Source organism: Lissotriton helveticus, chromosome 11, assembly GCF_964261635.1.
Source record: "Lissotriton helveticus chromosome 11, aLisHel1.1, whole genome shotgun sequence".
Classification (NCBI taxonomy): domain Eukaryota; kingdom Metazoa; phylum Chordata; class Amphibia; order Caudata; family Salamandridae; genus Lissotriton; species Lissotriton helveticus.
Window position 1 is genome coordinate 171810930 of NC_136072.1, and position 23174 is coordinate 171834103.

Consider the following 23174-nt stretch of genomic DNA (forward strand, 5'->3'; position numbering starts at 1 on the left):
ACATGGCTAAGAACTGCTCAGGGCAGCTGTTACTTTTTGGAGATATTCGCGCTTATCTCGAATATTTCCAAAAGTTGATAATAGGAGATAGCGATGTTAGCGACTGTTTCCAGTCGCTAACATCTTGGCATGCCCACTTTGCATGTCATTAGTGATAAATATCACTCACATGCAAAGTGGGGCCCAAGATGGTCGCTATCTCCTACTAGCCGTCGCTAACTGGTGTTAGCAACAGCTAGGTAATACAGATATAATTTTATCTCCGCGAAGCGGAGCGCTGTTACAGATATATATCTTGTTTTTGAACGTTAATTTCTCAAAATGCACTGAAGCACATATATTGAGACCTAGCAAAGGCACATCGGGCTACCAGTCCCTAATATTTTACCAAGTTTCGTGCAAATCCATTCAGCCGTTCGATTATTATTATTATTTATTTTTTTTGCCCCGCGGGGCCCTTTTAAAACCTCCACATCAAACCTAGGGGATCAGCGAGGATCTACTATGCCCCCTTATGGTCATTTGCCCCTTCGCTTTGGCCTCCTCTTGTCTCTCGATCCTACCGAGAGACAAGATGGCGGCCGCTACGGACTGTTTGGAATGTTTACAGACACCGGAGAGCCAATCAGCTTCGCTTCGCAAAGCTCCGTAACGCGAAAAGTACGCGAAGCGGTGCGCTGTTACAGATATATATCTTTTTTTGAACGTTAATTTCTCAAAATCCACTGAAGCACATATATTGAGACCTAGCAAAGGCACATCGGGCTACCAGTCCCTACAATTTTGCCAAGTTTCGTGCAAATCCATTCAGCCGTAAGATTATTATTATAATTTTTTTTTTTTGCCCCGCGGGGCCCTTTTAAAACCTCCACATCAAACCTAGGGGGTCAGCGAGGATCTACTATTCCCCCTTATGGTCATTTACCCCTTCGCTTTGGCCTCCTCTTGTCTCTCGATCCTACCGAGAGACAAGATGGCGGCCACTACGGACTGTTTGCGGCCACTACGGACTGTTTGGAATGTTGACAGACGCCGGAGAACCAATCAGCTTCGCTTCACAAAGCTCCGTTGCGCGAAAAGTACGCGTCCTAGGCCGCTGCCCGGTCCGCGCTTACAGATATATATCTTTTTTTAAACGTTAATTTCTCAAAATCCACTGGAGCACATATATTGAGACCTACAAAAGGCACATCGGGCTACCAGTCCCTACAATTTTGCCAAGTTTCGTGCAAATCCATTCAGCCGTTCGGTCTAAAAGTGAGGCCAACCGCCCTATGGAAATTAACATGGGAAAAACGCGTTTTGGGACCCCCCTTTTTTCTCGGCCCCCCCTTGACGAACCCCCCCCAAATTTTCAAAGGCTGCTCAGAAACAAAATGTGCCATTTTCCTGAAAATTTCAGCCAATTCCGTCCACAAACGGCAAAGTTATTAGACATAGAATTTTCAAAAATCCCATAGAGAAAAAATCCTAACTATATATACCTACTGGCGACCGCCAGTAGGTAATATATATATTGGAGGGCAATAACAAAAATAAAGTAGCTGGAGTCTTAGGTCATTGCCTAGCACAGGTTAGCAACATATTTCTTGGCTCGGATGATCACTAGGTGAACCTGGGTGATAGATAGTGCTTAATTTGAGCAGGTGGTTTCCGCTGCTTGGCAGCGCCGCTTGTGACAATCTGCCGCACAGTGGCGCTGTCTTGCGAATTTATAGATGACCGCAACAACAGTTAGCCACTTTATAATGTATAATGAATTAATAATGATTACTTGCCATCCAAGCCATTCTTACAGCTTAGGGGGTCTGAAATAGTCTGAATTATCACACTTGTAGGAGTGTGATGGTTAGTAGTTGTGTGAATATTAGGTTGGTAGCATGGCAGAGGCAATGTGTGGTGCAAGCTGCAGAGGCCTCCTGACGGGAGCCCTGGCACTAATATTTTTTTTCACATCAAGCACTGGCGATAGGGTCATGCAAGATATAGTGAATGAATATTTAAATGGTGACTGCCTGGATAACATGGACTGCACAATTAGTCAGAGGGAAATTAATGTTCTCGAGGAGAAACATCTGGGTAATTAAATGCAAGCTAGTCATCTAGGTAAGAATGATGTTATCCCTGTGGAGTGTAGAAAAACTAAGCTGCACTCCCACTCCAATACAAGAGAGGCCGTAAACCCAGAAACGAGCAAGAGTAATTACCACACAATAAGGACTAGAAATTGTCCCGTTACTCAGGTCCTTTTAAGTAGCACTTTATTGTAAATATTTGGCATAATAATGGGCATAGGTTGAATGAAGTCTGAAGATATGTAAGTATTAGGTTCTTACCTGTAAAACAGAGTTAAAAATTAATATATGCAAGGGATAATTTAGATATGAACATAATGGATTAAAAAAATAAGAAATAATGCAACCAAACCTTTAGAGCAGCATAAAAGATGAGAAGTGAGTAGAGGGCGCCTACTCCAATATTCTACGACCAAAAGTGACAATAGATAGTACTTCATCGAATAAAATATTTCTTATACACGAGGACAATGTTGTACTAGTCTTGGTAGATGGGAAAACTCCGAAATTGAAGCCCACCCTAAATAGCTAATAGTTCTAATGGAAGCTAACACTCACACTCTAGGGTGTGGAGCCCACATGGTTTGGTTTAATAAAAAATGAACCATTGATGGTCGCTTAATATGGAGTGATGATTTGGTAGAGGCTTGAACATGGGTGAGAAGAGCATTAACATGAAGTTTAACATACCAAGAAATTAGAAGCAATTTAACTAGCAAGGTCAAGTTGGGATGCTGCACTTCTGGATGTGCCATCACAATCTCTCCTGATGAGGTTCTTATTTGTGAGGACACAAGCAAAGAATGGTCCTTCCATGCAGCTTTATCGTCTGATTGCTCACTAGCATGGTACATAAATGCTTAAAATTAACAACAGTGCCTTTGTTATGCCCTATTAATATGGTGTTTGCTCACTAGAGACATTCCTTACTGGCAATAAGCCATATTCTCTTTATTCAATCACTGCAGGTTGCTTTTTCTTACAATAAAATGGTTTGTTAGATTCTGTAACCTTGTACTGTCATCCCCACTTGCGAAGCACCATGTTTAGCCTTGATTCTAACATCCCTCATCCAAATTTGAGGATTTACTTTTCAAATGTGTCCCCTTCGACAGGCTTCACCGCTCTCTTATATCATGTGGATTAGAAACAATTATTTTTTAATACATTTGTCAGTGTGTTTGACGCTGTCAGAACTGCACACTGACTTATCTAGAAATCAACTAGAGCAGAGTACTTTCTGAGGGACCCTCTGCATAGCCGACGTATGTACCATTACCCCTTTTGATATGTGTGGGAAATATCCAGGAGAGAAGGACTACCTGGGAAGTTAGTCTCTCCACGTGCGTGCATAGGGACTTATCCCAGAAGTCCCCCTTTGGAGAAACATCTTTCTCTACATATATGCTAATACCATGGGTATTGAATATCATGAGAAATATATGCACCTTTAATTCAGAAAGAGTCGAAGTTTAGAAAAATCCAGCATCCTATATAAGAGAGTATCCAGCTCCCTCGCCTAATGTGATGATAGCTGGAATAATAACTTCTTAATCAAAAATTCTCAATTTGCATGGCCTTCCAATAGGCAAAACCTCTCTTTCTGCAAGAAGATCTCATTGTCTTCACTGGCACTTGCAGCAAGCTCCCTTAAATTGGTATCTTCCTTGTTCCGGAAATCTAACAGTGATGCAGGGTCAAGTGCTTTTACCAACTTAACCTACTCAGTAGGTTATACTTCTGCTTTTACTGTGAGCCTATCCAATTTTCCTGAAAAAACTAGTAATCAACGCTCTATCTAGGCTTCTACTATTCACTGCTGACGAAAAACATGTAGTATACTCTGTGATCTGTGTCTGCTCTCTGTGTACATAACTATTCACCACTCAGATACCCTGGGACTACATTTTATTTACAACCTTATCACCAGGTTACCTCCTGCACATCTGCATGCATCAGTGACCATACCCTAACGAACAATTTCCTATCCATGTTATGTTGTGGCTCCGCCTCTTTCTCTGACTGTGAGAATATCAGATAGAGGCACTCTTCTTGCAGGTCTAAACCTGGACATTAAAATCTTGTATTAAGCAAATTAAGCCATTTAAAACAACTGATAATATAAATGTGGTCTTACATGATTCTTCTCTGATAGTCCACTTTGGATATTACCCAAGTTTACACCAGAAATAAAGACGGGACGATTGGCATATATAATTCCAAAATGAACCCTGTAAGAGAATATTAGAACCAGCAAAACTAAATATCTAACTTCCAGTGCATAGTCATTATACCACTTCCAGAGTAATTTCTAAATAAGACGAAACCTGAAGTGGTCTTTCCATGGCATTTTACTATGAATTTCCTTTGCTTAATGACACTGGTTGACTTCTCAAAACAGGTGGAAGTCCAGTTTTAGTGCCCAGGGTATGCCCTACTACCTGATGAAGAAAGGTGGCATCGTGCATTTTATACTAAACCAAGAGATGTGGCTTATTGGACACACCTAACGTAGATGAGAAGGTATTTAAATCAGTTAACTCTTGTTCAGTGATGAAGAAGCTAAAAGATTTAGCAAAAAAATTGCAAAACACAATCCATTTATCTGAACTTGAGTGCAGTATGTAGTATTCACATGTCTGATGGATAGTGCATGAAAAGCATAGAACTTTATTATTATTATTATTTTTTTTTATTGGTCAGCTTGAGAATACACAAAGAAAATACAATAACCGTTGATTAAATCCTGGCAAACATAATAGAATCCAATTACACATCATTGTAAACATTAAAATCAAAATGCATAAAGCAAAATATGAAAGAAATGCATTGGGGAAAAATTGGTGTGCGTTAATCTAACGAAAGAGTATACAGGCTACAGAAACCAAGTAACAATATTAACACTACAGACAATTAATTATTAAACCAAAGCCTAAAAGGCCCCCAGATTTTCAGACCCTTTTCGCGCCGCCTCTTACCCCCTCTCAAAAAAACTGCTGATTCCAAGTTATAAAGGGCTAATATCCTTGCGTTCCAATTTAGAAAAGTGGGCGGGACCGGGTTGATCCATTCCGAAGTTATACATAATCGAATTAGCGACATAAAAATACACAGAAGCGCTGCCTCATGGAAGGACCTAGCCACAGACATATCTGACTCACACCCCATAATGACCAGTTCTGCAGATGGTACCGGCGATAGCTTAAGAGACGTATTAATGAATGATTGAACATCTTGTAAAAATTAGTCTAGCTTAACACACGAAAAATACATATGTATGTCATTAGCTGCCAAAAGACCACATCTTGGACACCCATGGACAGTGGTACCTCCCCATTTCGATATTTTAGCGGGGGTGAAATACAAGTCAAATAGGGCCACATAGCTTTGAGAGCGTAGGCTCCCAGAAATTAACATGGAGTTAGAAAGTTATAATGCATAAACAACATCCAAACCACCCTTCCCTAACTTAGCTTCTAATTTTGCGTTCTGTACATCAAGGTCGTCCGGAAGGGCCAATATTAAATTTTGGTAAAGATCGCCAATGCAAGCCCTCCTTAAGATCAAGTCCATAAGTGAGCTTCTAGATAACGCAGCTGGAACGGTATGAAGAAGCTGAGTTAGGTAACTACGTACCTGAAGATACTTAAAAAATTCATGAGTATCCAATCCATACTTGTCTTTTATAAATGAAAACGAAGCTACACTACCACCATGAGCTAAATCACCCAATACATTAATACCCAAAGAGCTCCACCTAAATGTAATAGAATCTTGAAAGATAGATGGCAAAAGCCTAGCCGCAGTCAAGGGTGTATAAAAATTGATATTGGTGATGGAACAATTCTGGCGCACCTTCCTCCAGACTGAAAACAATGCTAAAATAACCTTGAACTTTGTTTTTTTATAGTAGCTGGGTTCTATAACTGAGAGAACAGTCCCATTGGCATCTGCCCCAGGCCAATCTCAAAAATAGAAGGACTACATGCTGGTGGAAGAGAAGCTCGTGTGGCAAAGAGTGGGACAGCCAGATGCTGTACAAGAGCCGCCCAGTTATAAAGCAATAAATTAGGGACTGACCACCCACCCCGACCTAGTGGAAGACACATCCATTTGGCAGCCCTACGCGGAGAATGATAACTCCACAGGAACCGATTGCAGCATCTTTGCGCACTAGAAAGACTAGGTTGGGCAAATTCCAGGGGTATAGTCCTAAAGATATATACATTTTGTGGCCGTACCAACATTTTCAGTACATTCCTCCTGCCAAATAAGAACAAATTAAGATTTTCGAGCCTTTGCAGAGTAGAATTCACAGTATCTATAATGGGCAAAATATTCATTTCCGGTAGTTGCTCGACTGCAGCGGTAATCTTAATACCCAAATACATAGCACTTTGCACGACTGGAGCATCAGACATTCTCATGGCCGATGACTGAATAACCTGTTTTTTTTAACATTAAGTTTATAGCCTGAAAGTTGTCCAAAGGCTACCGCCAAGGTCTTAATTGCTGTAAACGAGAGAGACACATTGCTAGTGAGAACCACAATATCATCAGCGTATGCCAATGCTTTGAAATCAACCGTATTGATCTTAACCGGCTGGATGTTACGGGAAAGCTCTATCTTGCTAATAAAGGGGTCGATATATAGGGGAAATAGAAGAGGTGAGCAGGGACAGCCCTGCCTTGTACCCCTGCCGATAACAAAAGGTTTTGAAATAACCCGAGATTGACAAGGTTGCTTCGGGGGCTATATACAATGACTGTAAGGCATGAATAAAATTTGGGGAAAACCCCTTCCAATGCAAAACCTTCCACAAGAAACCCCAAGCAACCCTGTCAAACGCTTTTTCCGCATCTAGCGGAGACCGTGTGACTTGGGCCCAATCAAGAAGAGCTATGACACGGCGGACATGGTCCGCAGTGTCCCTTCCAGGAATGAATCCATGTTGGCGGATAGAAACCAACGGGGAAACTACCAATGCTAATCTAGAAGCCAAGATTTTCGAGAAGATTTTGGAATCGGTGTTAATTAAGGAAATCGGGCAAAATGAAGCTGGATCTAGGTCAGGCTTACCTTTTTTTTTTAAACAGGATGATAGTTGTTAAACGCCAGGAATCTGGGATCCTACCAAGCTGAGCTTCCCTAAGAATTAATAAAAGGTCCTGCTGGATCTCAGCCCGAAATGTGGTGTAGAATTCCAGAGGGATAGAATCAGGACCCGCTGCCTTACCGCTGCCCAACGAGTTTAACGCTATATCTAGCTCTTCACATGTAATAGGCGCAGAAAGAGCCTCATTATTGTAGTCCGAAATTTTCAAGGTAGTGAGCCCCTCTATGAAGGCACTAAACCCGAGGTCAACTACTTGGTCACTAACTTCCTCAGTATACAGAGACTGATAAAAATCTGAAAAAACTGAAACCACTCCTGCAGGGGTATCCTGGACAACCCCCTGAGAGTCCTGAATTCTGCTAATACGGTTAGCTAATCCACGCTGCTGGAGTCGTTTGGCAAGGACCCGGCCCGATCTTTCGCCATACTCAAACATCATCGAGCGGTACTGCAGGTACCTGGATGCAAGATCCTGTCCAAAGAACTCCAGCAACGAAGCCTTTATACGGGCAACACGCGACTGACTAAGGAGTGTGTCACTACCCGCTCTAATCATATTGGTCAACTGAACCTCTGCACAACGCAATTCCTCCATCCGCCCCCTTATTTGATCTTGAATTTGCTGCTGGCGAAAAAGGGAAAAGCTTTTGGTCTCGCCGCGTACTGCGGCCTTAAGTGAGTCCCAGACAATGTTACTAGGAGCAGAACCCCTATTAATATTCAAAAATTCTATCAGCCAAGGTTTCATATGACCTATATAAGTTGGCTCTGACAATAGCTTTCTTTCAAACGTCCATAGTCTGGGTGGTCTGAATCACTCTGCCCCTGGCTCAGATTAGGGCGTAGGTGTTAACTTTTTAAACAGATAGGTCTTCAAGTTCTTCCTGAAAGACAGTAATTGCAAGTCTTCCTTCAGGCTGGCTGGTAACTCGTTCCAGATTTGCGGGATAAGTACGGACAGGGCTTTGCCCCCTTTGGATTTTAACTTAAGTCTGGGTTGAAACAAGTTGGAGACTTTACTCGAGCGCAAGGCTCTACCTGGAATGTGCTTCCTCAGACGTTGTTTGATGTATTCCGGGGCATTACCAAAAATGGCTTTATGGGCCACGCAAAGACATTTGAACTGCACTCTGAATCCAACAGGCAGGCAGTGCAACTTCCGGAGCAAAGGGGTTGCATGCGAATTCCTAGGTAGTGAATAGATCAATCTGGCTGCGTCGTTCTGAACAACCTGCAGTTTCCTCAAAAGCTTCTGCGGAAGGCCTAGATACAGGGCATTCCCATAGTCCAGCCGCGAGATGACTGTGGCTGACACTATGGATTGTAGTCCTTGTGCCCAAAAACATTCCTCAATGATACATTCTCTCCCCATTCATCTTCACTTAGCACATGTAGGCCGTAGCAACCCTTCCCAATCCTGGGATCAAGATCTACCAATATGCCAATGATACCCAATTGATGGAATTATTTATTTTGTCTTTTCTAACTGATCACAATGGGAAATAAGATTGTGTCCAGGGTAAAATGTCTTACTGAAGAATTTAATATTAGGGTTTGGTGTTAGGAGCCTCACAGCAAACATTTGGTTGGATCTGTTCAGTAGCAACTCTTGTGCAGGCGAGAGCTACACCTTAGAATACCTCGAGGGATGCTAATAGCTGGTAATTGCTGCCATTCAGAATAAATAAGTGTGTCTTCATTCATATTGTCTTTTCTGTAGGCTAACAAGGTGGATGCTGTGACACTGAGTGGTGACCTTATTTACGAGGCGGGAAAGATGTATAATTTAAAACCCGTTGCTGGAGAGGTATATGATCAAGGTATGTTGAGAAATTAAATAAGTTATAATTATGTAATCATTACGTGCATTTTTAACACCTTTCTTCCACTGTGTTGTTATAAAGACATCTGTAGGTATCCAGAGATTTAGAACTTTGAGTACAAATATGTGGAACCCTAGACTGGAGTTCTTCTTATTTGTCTACTCTTAAAAAAGCCGGTTAGTGGCAACATTGAGCAAAGTCTAATTTTTGGTGGCTATGTGGCTGATTCAAAAGCATTTATGTGGTTGGAAATTAGTGTTCTTACAGGCTATTCAGAATTGGTCCTGAAACTACAGAGAGGGTACAATCCTTTCTATTTGTACTAATTATACATGAATAATCCCTAAATAGTACCATAGTACCATTTTCTTCCCATTATGGATGCGTTGTGGCCAATTCTCAAAGATAAGAATGGGCACTACAGGAGTACTGCTTTATGCAATCTAAAAGAACTTTGTGAATAGGCCTCTATGTGCCCCGCGCCCCTCTGTGCATTACTGATGCTGTTGTCCTTGTGGTTTTGCCATCTGCTCTAACTTGTGTTCATTCTTTAAAATTAGTGAAAAGGTACATTATTTTCAGGCCAGTATATGAATGTTCTGCCTGGACAGAGGGTGTGCACTGGTGAAACATACTTCGAAATTATTGACACTCTCTTTATTAAATGCTTCTTCTGATTGAGCCTCCCTATCGTAACCTTCTCTACGTTCTTTATGTAATTAAAAAAAAAGTGCCTTAAATGATAAACATTTTTTAATCTAGCGCTTTATGTTGCAATTTTGATATTTCTATGTAAGTATCAGGTGGTACTACTAACCAATTTTATTGTATTTGATTGATCAGTCTCAGAAGGATGAAAGGCTTATTTTGGCCTACCAAAATTTGAACTAATGACATAAGGGTCAACAACAAGCACTTACTCAATGAACTATAATGTTCTTTACATATCTTGTATCTAAACCGGGCATGAACCTTTATGTATATATGGACAATGTTGTATTTGAACAGGTTTTATTTATGGTAGACAAATTGATAACAAAGGCATTGCAACACAATAGATGTCACATATTTTAACCAAACATGTTGCTTGATTTTAATTGTATACTACACATAATAAATGCAAATCTTTTCATTCCAAATCTTCAGTGCACTTCTCTCCTTGCAACCTTTTAGTGCTTAATTTGGGATGGTGGTTGCCGGTTGGAGGCACCAGCACTTACTTTTCTGATATCAGATATTTACCAAGAGCAAGAGAGGGGAAAACACATAGATTGAAAATACGGAGGAAGGAAAGATGGCAAATCCATCTTAAACAGAGAGCAGAAACCAGCAAGTGCAAGAAAAAGGGGCAGGGAGTGTCTGGTAGCGGATTAAAGACTACCGACCTTGGTTTTCGCAGCGCCGACTTTTAAATACACCAGCTGACGGCTTCTCAGCAAAGCGTCGAGCACCACAGCACTGCCTTTGTCTTAAGTGAAGTGACTCCCCTGCAGAGGCATAAACGTTCACTGATAAATTCAGCAGGCGCCTCAACTGAGCTGTGATTATAAGTAATGAGTACTTCAGCAGGTACCAGCAGTGGTTACCCACGTTGAAAACCTCACACACGGACCACTGACAATCAATGAGACACCTACGTTTGTGTATGTTGGAAGTACTAGCTGCAGTTTATTAAGCATTTGATTTAAAGCATGAGCCCCCAACTTACTTTATTGGGGGCCATAAATCAGTTGTGACAGTCAAAACATAAATCACATCTGACAGCTGACAACATATGGTAATTAGTGCATGCCGTAATCAAGCCATAAATCATTTAAAGTATCATCTCACGTCATAGCCTGTTCGCCATTAATCATAATGCCATAAATCAATTCAATGGTTTGAGAGGAAAATTGAGTCTTTGATCTGGTGCTATCATTTTGTGTGTGGGGGTACTCCTTTTACCATTTGAAGGCTTAATTGGCTACCTTTGACCATTCGTTGTGTCCTGCCCTTCGGCAGACCTGGGCTGCATGTGCCATGTTTCGTGTACCCCTCACGGACTGTCTTACCCTGTCGTAAGCTATCCCAAGGTAAGCAGCTTTGTCTGCCAACCCACTCTCTTGGGTGTGGCCTATCCATCATCCTTATGCTCATCTCCTTACCAGTCTCACCTTTCTGCAACATTAGCTGCTTTCTCACTAGTTCTTCAGGTGTGGGTGGGTCTTTTCCTAACTCGCTGTCCTGTCGGCCTGCAGAAAAGACGGGGTCCTAGCCATGGCAGCCTCCTTTTAACTTTTTGAAACCCCCTCATGGTGTATTTTAAAAATTGCCCCTGCCTTCCATTGGCAACCCCCCTCACCTGGGGTTGAGGGTGCAACATCCGGCCTTCTTAACTTTTGCTCCTTTTTAGGGCAACAATCCTTTGTCTGGGCCTTGGTGGGGTTTCCGCTCCCTCCCCTCCATGCCCCATGAGGGCCTTTTCTTTTAGCTGTCACTGTTGGCCCACCTCCTTGGGCTCTGTCTTCCCTCCTTCCTTATTGATACTTCCACATTCTCTGTCTCCCCCCCCCCTCTCTCTCTCTCAGCTGTGTGTGATTTCTCAAATTTCCTGCCTCCTGCAAATTTTCAAAATCTGAAAGAACTAAAAGTCTGCCCTACAGTAAATTATGGTTCTATTTGACTATTTACTGAATTCATCCCCTACTTTAGTAGTTAAGGACATACAAGTCCAAAACATTTGAGTAACCTTACACTCGTAAATGTTGAATAGCCAAAAGTTACTGAAAAATGTAAGACTAAATTATCTTGCACAAAATCTAAATTTACCTTTGAGTTCAAGATGAGATGCCCATGTCTAACACCTCAACAAACAACGTTTATTAGGACAATAATTTCTAAACAAACATGTATACACTGTGTCTAAGGTAATAGGAATCTTATATAATCTAAAAACTGGGGTATTATATGCTGTCTTTTTTTTATGTTATGGAAGTCAGTAAAATTGTATGTCTCTGCCTCTTTGGAAGTTGAGAATGCTAGCAAATAAAATATCTTAGAGTTGAACAACGACATATATTTGGTAAAGAGCAAGAGGCAAGGGATTCTTTATTACAAGCTTACTGCAGTAGCCTAGTGTGGTGCCAGTCAAAACAGGTTACCATACTTCAGAGGTCTTTTGGACTTCATAAGGTTTTCAGACATGGTTGCCTGCTAGCTGGTGTCCTTCCTCCCACACCTGAACTACAGATCATGCACCAGCCCGCAGCACCTGCACATCTCGAAGAGACATACAGGCAGACAGGTCGGTCAAGGCTGATGTACTCATTGCAGTCAAAATCCTTCATTTACTGGTCACTTGCCTCAATTCTAGATGCCACTGGACAGAGAGCCACACCAGGTACATACACCATCTGAGTACATGCAGTGCTTTGCCACAATATTATGGTTGAATTGTTTACCTAGAAAATATATTGCGTACGGTCGATTGACTACCAGTTTATCATCAAGATGTAGTTAAGGATAGTACTTGTAGGTTGATATTCAAAACTTTATGTGACAAGGCAGCATGTTATAGAATGCAATGAGAGGTAAATGAACACCTGGGCCTCAAGATAGGGTGTCCTTGTGACATGAAATCCTATTGTTACCCCATCAAACCACTGAACTCAAAGATAGTTTTTGATACAAGTATTTATAAAGCACAAACATCACATTAGAAGGAGGCAAAGCAATGTTTAAATAAACATTACTAAAGCCAGTAGATCTTGCCTATAAGACCTATTGGATCTGCTAATATTCTTAGCCATGCTGCACAGCATTGTGGCTCTTGTTAAACACACCTGCGTGAGGCTACAAAGAACATCTTTTTTATTTTTTACCCATAGAAGATGAATCAGGAAATTTTATAAAGTAGCATTAAAGCACTGTTTTAAAACAGAGCTCAAAAGTGCTTTTAGATAAACCCATAAAATAATGGATGAGTGGGTTGCAGGAGTGGGTGGGAGAGTGCAATAACGCGGGAGAAGCAACAATAGGGAGAAAGAGCACAGGCAAAAGAGAGCAATGTGAAACATGGCAGTTCAGAAACACACTTCGACAGACAGAGAGACGCGTGGAGTGAGGTGGAGAGAAGCACATGGGTGAGTAGAGAACAACACAAGTGCAGGTGGAGGTTTAGATGCACACCGGCATAGAGAGAGGGGGTAAAAGCCCAGAAGGGAGACGACTGGAAAGCACATGCGTTTTCATGGAAGTCTTAAACAAAAAGAAAAATGTAATTCCCTAAAAGTGAGCATACGACTCATAGAAGCTGGCTACTCAAAGGCATGGGTAAAGAGTAATGCTCTATGGGACGGACAAGCGCAAGATTGACAAATAAACATCTAATATCAAGTAGGGAAATAAGAGTGACAGAAAAGCCAACCAGTGGTAAGCAATGTATGTTCTTGGTATCCTCACAGTATGTCTTTCGCAACTAGACAACATGCACTGTTTCAGGCAGGAAACAAAACACACAAAAAGATCAGATACAGCTAGGTTGGAGAACTAGAAGTGCAAAAATGAAAAAATCAAGATCAGTAAAAATTAGAATCTAAAACATATCTCTAGCTAAGTTAGTATCAGTGTTGACCAGCATAAAGCAGTCACACCCTTTATAACATGTACAGCTTTGTGTGCGATGCGAGTATCCCCTTGGTGGTTCTGGCCAAACTCACACCAAAAGTTAAGTTTATTTGTTTCACTGGCAGATTATCATTTATATGTTACCTGAGATTTTTCTGTTATGGCGCCATCTGCCAGTCTGCAGTAGGGCCAATATAAATATAGGATATCTAACAATTTAAGAGATTTGCAGTTTGAGATAAGACCTCGATCCATTCGATTCATCAGCATGCAACAACACTCTTATAGTGCAGTCATAAGCAATATAACAGTTATTAGATTAAGCTCTCTGCTAAAAAGGGTTATTAACATAGTATGCATTTACTAACCCAATAAATCCATGGAAAACATTATTTGAAGCTTGTAGTGTTTTGCGCCCATGACCACATAATATGGTCAAGGCTGCAAATCTGTGCTAGAAAAATGTCATCCCAAAGCAGTAATAAACAGACATACGGGCAAGAGCCAGATGTGACCCTTGAGCGGCTGCTTATTACAGACTCTGTCGTCAGCGGCCCACTGTACTATTTTATATAAGGTTCTTAATAAACGAATTCATGCGGGTTTGTCAAAAAATGTATGATTGTTCAGAACCAAAACGAGGACATGGTCTTCCCTAAATGATTTGCTTTTTTATTACAAAAAAGGCACATATGCAACTTCCTGTGAATTGGGAAAGAAGCTAGCTTATGAAAGTGAAACATGTTTTTATGATTATTGTAATGTACGCAGAAGGGCAACACTCCCCATATTCAAGTGCCAAACAATAGATGAAAGTAACTGAGTTATCCAAATTTATGTATTGTACAAAGTGAAAATCATGTTCCAAGAAAGCAAAGGGGTGCTTGTTCCACAGTATTTAAACATTCCAGAGAAATGCAATAAAGAACTAAAATGAACTGTTAACCACTGCGAAGTATGATAATTTCCAAAAGAAGTGAAAACATCTCTGATCAGATGATTTATGTCGCGTTAAAGGATCACATTTAGTACCAGCGTTATGTACCTTAAACGAGACAAAAGTAGGAACAGAAAACATTTGGACAATTTGTATATTTCGTTGCCTGTTCAGGCCACTTGACATGCAGCAGATGGACCAGAGATTATTTTTTGGCATGCTATATACATAACATCATGCTCTCTTCACGGGACAAATCTTAGCAGTTGTAAAACCAAAATGACAGCTCCTGGCACCCCAGGGAAAGGTATGCTGTGTGGCTGTCAGTGAAACAATGAGGGAATTTAGAAACAAGCACTCTGAAAAGGGATCTCTACAATATCAGTCATGGCTCAGAAAGGGTAGCTAAACAAAACATATTTCATACATAAAGAGTCTGAAATGTAGCTCAAAAACCAAGGCAAACTAAACAGCTTCTTGTAAAAGTGACTGCTGAATCTACTAGGTGCCTCACAGAAGACAAGAATAATAAGCAGTTGGAAGTTATTACATTGGCTAAATGCTCTTAGAAACAATGCCCCATTTTAGGTTAATAAAACAAAATGGGGTGATGACACAGATAGTACATAGGAATAAGGAAGGCACATAGGGAGAGTGAAAAGTACAAGGAGAGACTGCTGGAAATGATGCTGGAATGAAGTGCTTCATGAAAATAAAAGAGTTCCCATATAGCTCGCAGTTATGGAAGGAGGCAATCGCAGAGGTGGTAAAGAGGGTATTTTCCAGAGGAGTGACTAAGATACGTTTGATAGCCTAAAATAAATAAAAGTCAAGCAAATGCGAATGACAAAAGCCAAAGCCAATGGTAAGCAGTGATCAAAATGCACTTGTAGGAAAGCTTTTAGCAGACCCCCTAGAAATCTTTGCAACCAGACAGCGGGGTGGCTTCGACCTAAAAATGATGGTTAAATACAATATACATAATGAAAGACCACCCCGTCCGTTGAACCCTGCAGGTGGGCTTCAACTGATGTGGACGGAGCATCCTGTTGAAAAACAAATCCTGAAGAAAAAATACTTTGCAAGTGCACTCTAGGAACTGTATGCCATCAAGTGTCACTGAATCACGTGCTGTCTGGATTTAAAAACAAGTGTTTACTGTTAACTGTGAACCCACTCACCTGTGATCAAGGCTTTGCAATAAACTGAAACGTGTCAGGGAACAGAACATGCTGTAATCTTTTCTTTGAAATAATACGTTTGGCTGGCTCATGAATTGGGCTTCGGCAATTTTTCCTGTGGATTTGTTTTTCAACGGTATGCTCCATCCGCATCAGTTGAAGCCGCCCTGCGACTATTTACAGAGATGCTGTGCTTGGATATATATATATATATATATATATATGTGTATATGTATATATGTGTGTGTATATATATATATATATATATATATATATATATATATATATATATATATATATATATATATATATATATATATATGTATGTATATATATATATATATATGTATATTACCTACTGGCGGTCGCCAGTAGGTATATATAGTTAGGATTTTTTCTCTATGGGATTTTTGAAAATTCTATGTCTAATAACTTTGGCGTTTGTGGACGGAATTGGCTGAAATTTTCAGGAAAATGGAACATTTTGTTTCTGAGCAGCCCCTGAAAATTTGGGGGGGTTTCGTCAAGGGGGGGCCGAGAAAAAAGGGGGGTCCCAAAACGTGTTTTTAACATTGAGTTTTCCATAGGGCGGTTGGCCTCACTTTTAGCCCGAACGGCTGAATGGATTTGCACGAAACTTGGCAAAATTGTAGGGACTGGTAGCCCGATGTGCCTTTGCTAGGTCTCAATATATGTGCTCCAGTGGATTTTGAGAAATTAACGTTCAAAAAAAGATATATATCTGTAACAGCGGACCAGGCAGCGCTCCAGTTCGCGTACTTTTCGCGTTACGAAGCTTTGTGAAGCGAAGCTGATTGGTTCTCCGGCGTCTGTAAACATTCCAAACAGTCCGTAGCGGCCGCCATCTTGTCTCTCGGTAGGATCGAGAGACAAGAGGAGGCCAAAGCGAAGGGGCAAATGACCATAAGGGGGCATAGTAGATCCTCCCTGACCCTCTAGGTTTGATGTGGAGGTTTTAAAAGGGCCCCGCGGGGCAAAAAAAAAAAAAATAATAATAATCGAACGGCTGAATGGATTTGCACGAAACTTGGCAAAATTGTAGGGACTGGTAGCCCGATGTGCCTTTGCTAGGTCTCAATATATGTGCTCCAGTGGATTTTGAGAAATTAACGTTCAAAAAAAGATATATATCTGTAACAGCGCTCCGCTTCGCGTACTTTTCGCGTAACGGAGCTTTGCGAAGCTGATTGGTTCTCCGGCGTCTGTAAACATTGCAAACAGTCCGTAGCGGCCGCCATCTTGTCTCTCGGTAGGATCGAGAGACAAGAGGAGGCCAAAGCGAAGGGGCAAATGACCATAAGGGGGCATAGTAGATCCTCCCTGACCTCTTAGGTTTGATGTACCATTTTGCCAAGTTTGGTGTAATTCCGTTCAGCCATTCAGGCTGTAGACGTATCTAAATGTCCTATGGAAAGTTGCATGGGGAAAACACATTTGAAAGTGTTGAAATTTAGAACCAATTAAAATGTTACTTTGGTTTTGTATTTGTGTGTGATGAAAGTTAATTGGTTATTTATATATCTAAAATGAGAGGAAACCACAGCCATTTTGTGATACTACTGTCTGAGGTACATTTGTGAGGAATTTTTGGTGCTCAATTTCTGGTGTTTGGTTTACACAGTACTAACACTTCTCCTACTTTTAAAAAGGTGAGTTGTTAATTTGTAAGGGGAACTATGTTGTACACTTTAAGATAATTTGAAAAATGTTTTCTGTTATTTATTTACAGTCCTTCTGTTATACTAAATACTTGATAAAGTTAGTTTTATATTATGTATTACTAAAAACGATAAATGAAAGTGATTATTTTTTTCTGCAATTTACAGCAAGCAATTTCAAAATAAAATGGCTCACAATGAAGAGACCGTGGCAATTTCTTTTGAATTATCCACTACATTTATTGAAATTGACAGCACCAATAATGAAGTATTCTCAGAAGGAGGAGATGACTTGAATGATTTTTTGGATCAATCTCTTGATGGCGAATTTATCGAATGTTTGGAGACCATAGAGTTACAAGAATCATCATTGCAGACTTTTCATGAGGAGATTCCAGATGAGATGATTGAAGAGGAAATTCCTGATGAGGACATGTTACTAGTTCTTTCAAATTTTGAAAATTCAGAAGAATAAATTTATATTTAGAAATACAAAAATTGTTTGAGACATTATTCATTTTTATTTTTAATTTATGAGGTTGTAGCGAAGTGATTGTAGTATAAAATGAGACTTATAGTATAGAGTGGAAAATTTTTATGTTACATGGTAAGTTTACTCATATTTACTTTCCTTCTTCCACTATATTATCTCCAATGTGTATTTGACATCTCTTCTTCATCTCCGGCCTCCTTTCTCTCACTGTCTGTCTCTGATGCATCTTATCGCTGCCATTTTGTGTAATTACAGAAGAGAGTAAAATAAAATAGTTCGGAACGTGAAAAGGGGGCAAAGTAGAGTACCCCTCACCCCCTAGGCCTTCTCAGGCGGTCCCAAAAGGATCAGTTTCTGCTTTCCTGAGAGATTATGGTATGAGTTCCATATACCACAATAACTTGCATTACAACATGCAAGATATCTATCTCCTATTACCAACTTTTGGAGATATTCGCGCTAAGCGCGAATATCTCCAAAAACTAACACTTGCCCTGAGCAGTTCTTAGCCATGTTATCCAATGGGAGGTGGATAACATGGCTAAGAGCATTAGCTCGGTAATGCATGAATATCGCTGACTTTTTAGCGATATTCATGCATTGCGGCCGTTTTTTATCGCATTTGCGATAAACCTTGATAATAGCAAGGTTTATCTTCGATAATTTCTGACGATGCTTAGCGGTAAAAAAATTAGTTGCTAAGCATCGTTAGCGATAAATATCGCTTAAATTTGGCAATATGCACCAACGTCTGTTAACGTTCGATTCGAAGGAAATGAGGAAGTGTTGAAAAACATTGTCTGCGCCATCTTGCCTTTTTTGAAATGCCACACTTTTGTTGTGCACGGCAGCCATTTTAGATGCCTTGACCAGACCCACTCTCTGCACGCTGTCGATTCGTAGCATGGCTCCCCACCCTCGCAAGCATCTTCCCCAGGCACTGCTCACCCCCGCTCTCTGTCTTATGCATGGGCAATAAACCTTCCCCCATCTGCGCTGCTCTTCCCTGAGAATCACACTCTGTGCCCGCCCGACACCTCCCTTTCGCCCTATTCACTACCGCACCCTCTGACACTCCTCTTCTTCTGTGTCCGATTGTCCAGGCCAGTCCTAGGCTATCAGCTAGCCCTGCAGATGTAGTTTATGGCCCCAGCTGTAAAGAATCACCCCTCTTCAAAGGAGTTATAGTAGATCAAGGCCCACACCCGATGAGATCCGTCACACCACACGTGTTCATACTATCTGAAAACCATCCTGTATTGTGATTGGGGAGGGGACCGAGCCTGAAGCGGAAGATTCCAGGGATGACTCTTTGTACATCAAAGTTTTTACAATTATGTGTCCCATTAAAAATATATAGCACTCCAACAAAGTAGTAGGAATATAAAACTTTAATAACTTATAAATATATACAACAAAACAAAAACAGTAAAAACATTTAAACAATGAAGAGACCGTGGCAATTTCTTTTGAATTATCCACTACATTTAATGAAATTGACAGCACCAATAATGAAATATTCTCACAAGGAGGAGATGACTTGAATGATTTTTTTGATCAATCTCTTGATGGCGAATTTATCGAATGTTTGGAGACCATAGAGTTACAAGAATCATCATTGCAGACTTTTCATGAGGAGATTCCTGATGAGATGATTGAAGAGGAAATTCCTGATGAGGACATGTTACTAGTTCTTTCAAATTATGAAAATTCAGAAGATGTTGCCTGGGGGTGGGTCGTCAGTAGCAGTCTGTTGTGCGAATAGTTCCAAGGCAGCAGAACGCGCTGAAATCTAGATGGCACGAAGGTGATGTCTAGTAAGTTGCCGCCCAGCAAATAACAGCGTGGGGCGCGGCGGGGGGGGGGGGGAGGCAGTCCAAAGTTCCGTTAAAAGGGCAAAGGAAAGGATCGGTGGTTTGAACCATCAGTCAAAAAGGGGAGGGGGTGCAACAATTTTTCCTACCGGGTCACACTGTGCTTTCACCGGAACTGAGGTCTGCAGGATTCTAGTCATTCAAACTGAGGCTGGCGCCAGCATGGGAGCGCCGACGTCCCGCGGCTACAGTTTCGTCACTCCACGGGCGATCATGGCAGTCATTCCCCATCGGGGGTGTCTGCGGGGGTCGGGGACTCCCGCGGCTCCTCTAGAATCTTCAAGGTCGTGGAGGACTACGGTGGTGGAGTCAACCAGTGACCGGGCCATTTCTTTATGCTGGGCCCGCTCTTGCCAGGTCGACCGCCATTTTGAGAGTTCGGTAGCTACTGGCGATCGCGGGGTCAAATGAGCGGACGGGCTCCACCCTGCCGGGCGAGACGTTGCAGCATCGCCACAGTGGAAGAACCCTTTTCCGGGCGCCTGGAGCGCTGAGGGTGCAGGTGGGAAGCCTCCACCTGGGGAGGCGGGAGAGGCCTGTTCGCACCGTCTCTCCCTCCCAGTGCACCCCACGGCGTCTCGCTTGAGATTTGTTATGGCCGGACCAGGCGATGAGGACGAGAGGGGGGGGGGGGTCGGAGGCATGTGCAAGACATCCCCCCCCCAGGGTTGTTGCAGCAATTATTCAAGAAAGAAGAAATGTCCCGTCCGTCTTTGGGCCGGACCTCCGGTGGATGGCGGCCGGACACCCTTTGCTCTGGCCCCATGAACGGGTTCCTTGGCTCATCGGCTGCAGCCGGATCCCGTCGGCCCCAGCCCCCGGCCGTTGGTGGCCGGACCGGGAGAGAGTGTGGAGGGACAACCTGCAACTCTCAAGGGCCACCGCGGCCGGACTGGGAGAGAGAGGGGAGGGTCAAGGACACGGACATTCCCCCCCCCTAAAACTCTCCAGTGTTGTCAATCCCCCTGGCCGGGTCCCGCTGGCCTCGGCCTCTCCTCCGGCTACACCCTACGTGATGATCTCCTGGCCGAGGCGTGGCAGCAGGACCCGCCTTATATGTGTTGCTTCCGGCTGGGCGTAGCCGAAAACCTGTTGCCCTTTGGAAGTTTCTAGAATGGGGCGGATGTCTGCTGACTTCTATCTTTCCCAGTTTGCCGTTATTTGGCCGTGGCAGGCGGTGGGACAGACACGTTTTGGGGCAGTGAGTGGCGATGTTTTCAGGTTTCTTATTACGGGCTTACTTCTAACGTTTCTTGTTTCTAGGACAATAATAGGTTTTATCATTACGTATTGTTATCGTTTCTTTGTTTGTTATTTAATAAAAAGTTCATCAGTGGCCTACTGATGTTCGTTTTCCTATTCTTTTCTTTCCAGGTTGTTTCATGCTAAAGTTTCTGTTAACAGGATACAGTGATCACTTCGTTATTATTGCATATGTCCTTTTCACTAGGGGTGCTCTCTTGTCGGGCCAGATGACCTATCTCTAGTAAATGGTCCGGGTGAAACAGGTGCATCAATCAGTGGGGAGTAGATAGGCATGACAGATTACAACGGGGGAGAAAGGTCCGCATTACGTACCCTTTCACTACTTGCAAAGATTTTCCTACGTTTATTTGCAAACAGGGAATACCTCCAAAAAGAACTAATTCCCAAACAGTCAATGTTCGGACAATCAATCAATCAATGAGGAATGAAATAGGTACGACGTGTTAAAGGCTTGCGTTACCTACCCTTCACTATCTGCAAAGGGAGAGAGAATATTCCTATTCTTCCTCGTTTGCAGGCAGAGAAGATCCTTAAGAGAACCAACTTCGAACAATTCAATGCTCGATTCAAACAATCAACAAGGGGTACTGTGAACACAAATGAACGCCGCTTATGTACATACACATTGCTATTTTCAACAGGTTGTTCCTAATGTTTCTATTTTAGCGAGGTCAAAAAGAGATCCCATTAGTGGCCTACTGATTTTGCTCGATTTCTTTTGTTTTTTTACACGATTTTTCGCTATCTGCAAAGACTAAACAGAGTATTGCGACTCTGTGCTTGTTTGTAAATAGAGAATGAACCAAAGAGAACAATCAATCAAATGGAGAGAGAAGCAGGCACGACGGATTACAACGGGGGCAAAGGCCTGCGTTAACTACCCTTCACTATCTGCAAAGAGAGAGTACTCCTAATAGAAATGAGGGGTGGGGGGCAGCATTCAAAGCAGATCAGTGTGCATAAACACGAAAATGTTTTTACTTACCACGTACTTGACATTCGACAGCTTATGATATTTGCTATTAAAAAACCATTGAAATTCACTGAAAAAACCATAGGTTATAGACCATATATAGTTAGGAATTAGCATTTACAAAACCTTGAAAATTCACTGAAAAAACCATAGGTTATAGACCATATATAGTTAGGAATTAGCATTTACAAAACCTTTAAAATTCACTGAAAAAAACATAGGTTATAGACCATATATCGTTAGGAATTAGCATTTAAAAAACCTTATTTTACCCACACAAAACCATTGAAATTCCATATATAGTTAGTTGCACTAACTATATATCGCGCACCCGCAATCCACTGCTGATGATGTCACATATTACATCATTCATGACATGGTCAGTGACATCACTGATGACATCACTGATGACATCTCAAATGACATCACTGATGACATCACTGATGACATCTCATTTGACATCAATGACCACATCACTGATGATATCATTCATGTGACAATACAATGCATCTCCTCACATTTTAATATAACCTTTGTTACACCCAGTGTTAAATACAGAGTATAACTTTTGAAACCATTCTCACACCAATACTAGTTACTACATACGCACTCACTGATTCCTACGTCTACACACACATTCACTTATTCACCCATACAATCATTCATACATACAATCACTCATCTTTACAACACTATCATATGCACTCATACACCTATACAGATACTCACACTCTGCCACTCATCCATGGAGTTACTCACACACCTAGTCAGTCCTGTAAAGAATCAATCACACTTCCATTTTCTTGTCTATACAGTTAAACATAGAGCACCTTACATTTTCAAACATATACTAACACATACTTCCTCTCTTATACAATCATTGATACAAGTACACATTGATCTGCACAGAGTCACACACCTCCCAGCCAGCCACACACACACTCAGTCTCCCATACAAATACTTGGACAATCAATCAATAACCCATATAGTTAATCATATAGCTACTGATCAACACATGCAGCAGTTTACAGAACAACAGACATAATGATGCACAAATTAAGACAGTTTAGTCACTAACCCATGCACTCAGTGAGACACATTTAATCACTCACTCATACATTCAGTCATGCACCTACTAAATCCTTCATCC

The 23174-nt window shown here is 41.6% G+C and overlaps 1 protein-coding gene across 1 annotated transcript in view; it reads left to right on the forward strand.

Moving 5' to 3' along the window:
- The window catches only part of MELTF (melanotransferrin), a 389430-nt gene that overhangs the window by 146974 nt on the left and 219282 nt on the right, over positions 1–23174 (forward strand). The window contains exon 3 of the mRNA XM_078666484.1: positions 8913–9012. Coding sequence (XP_078522610.1) covers positions 8913–9012 — 100 coding nt within the window. The remainder of the gene's footprint in view (positions 1–8912; positions 9013–23174) is intronic.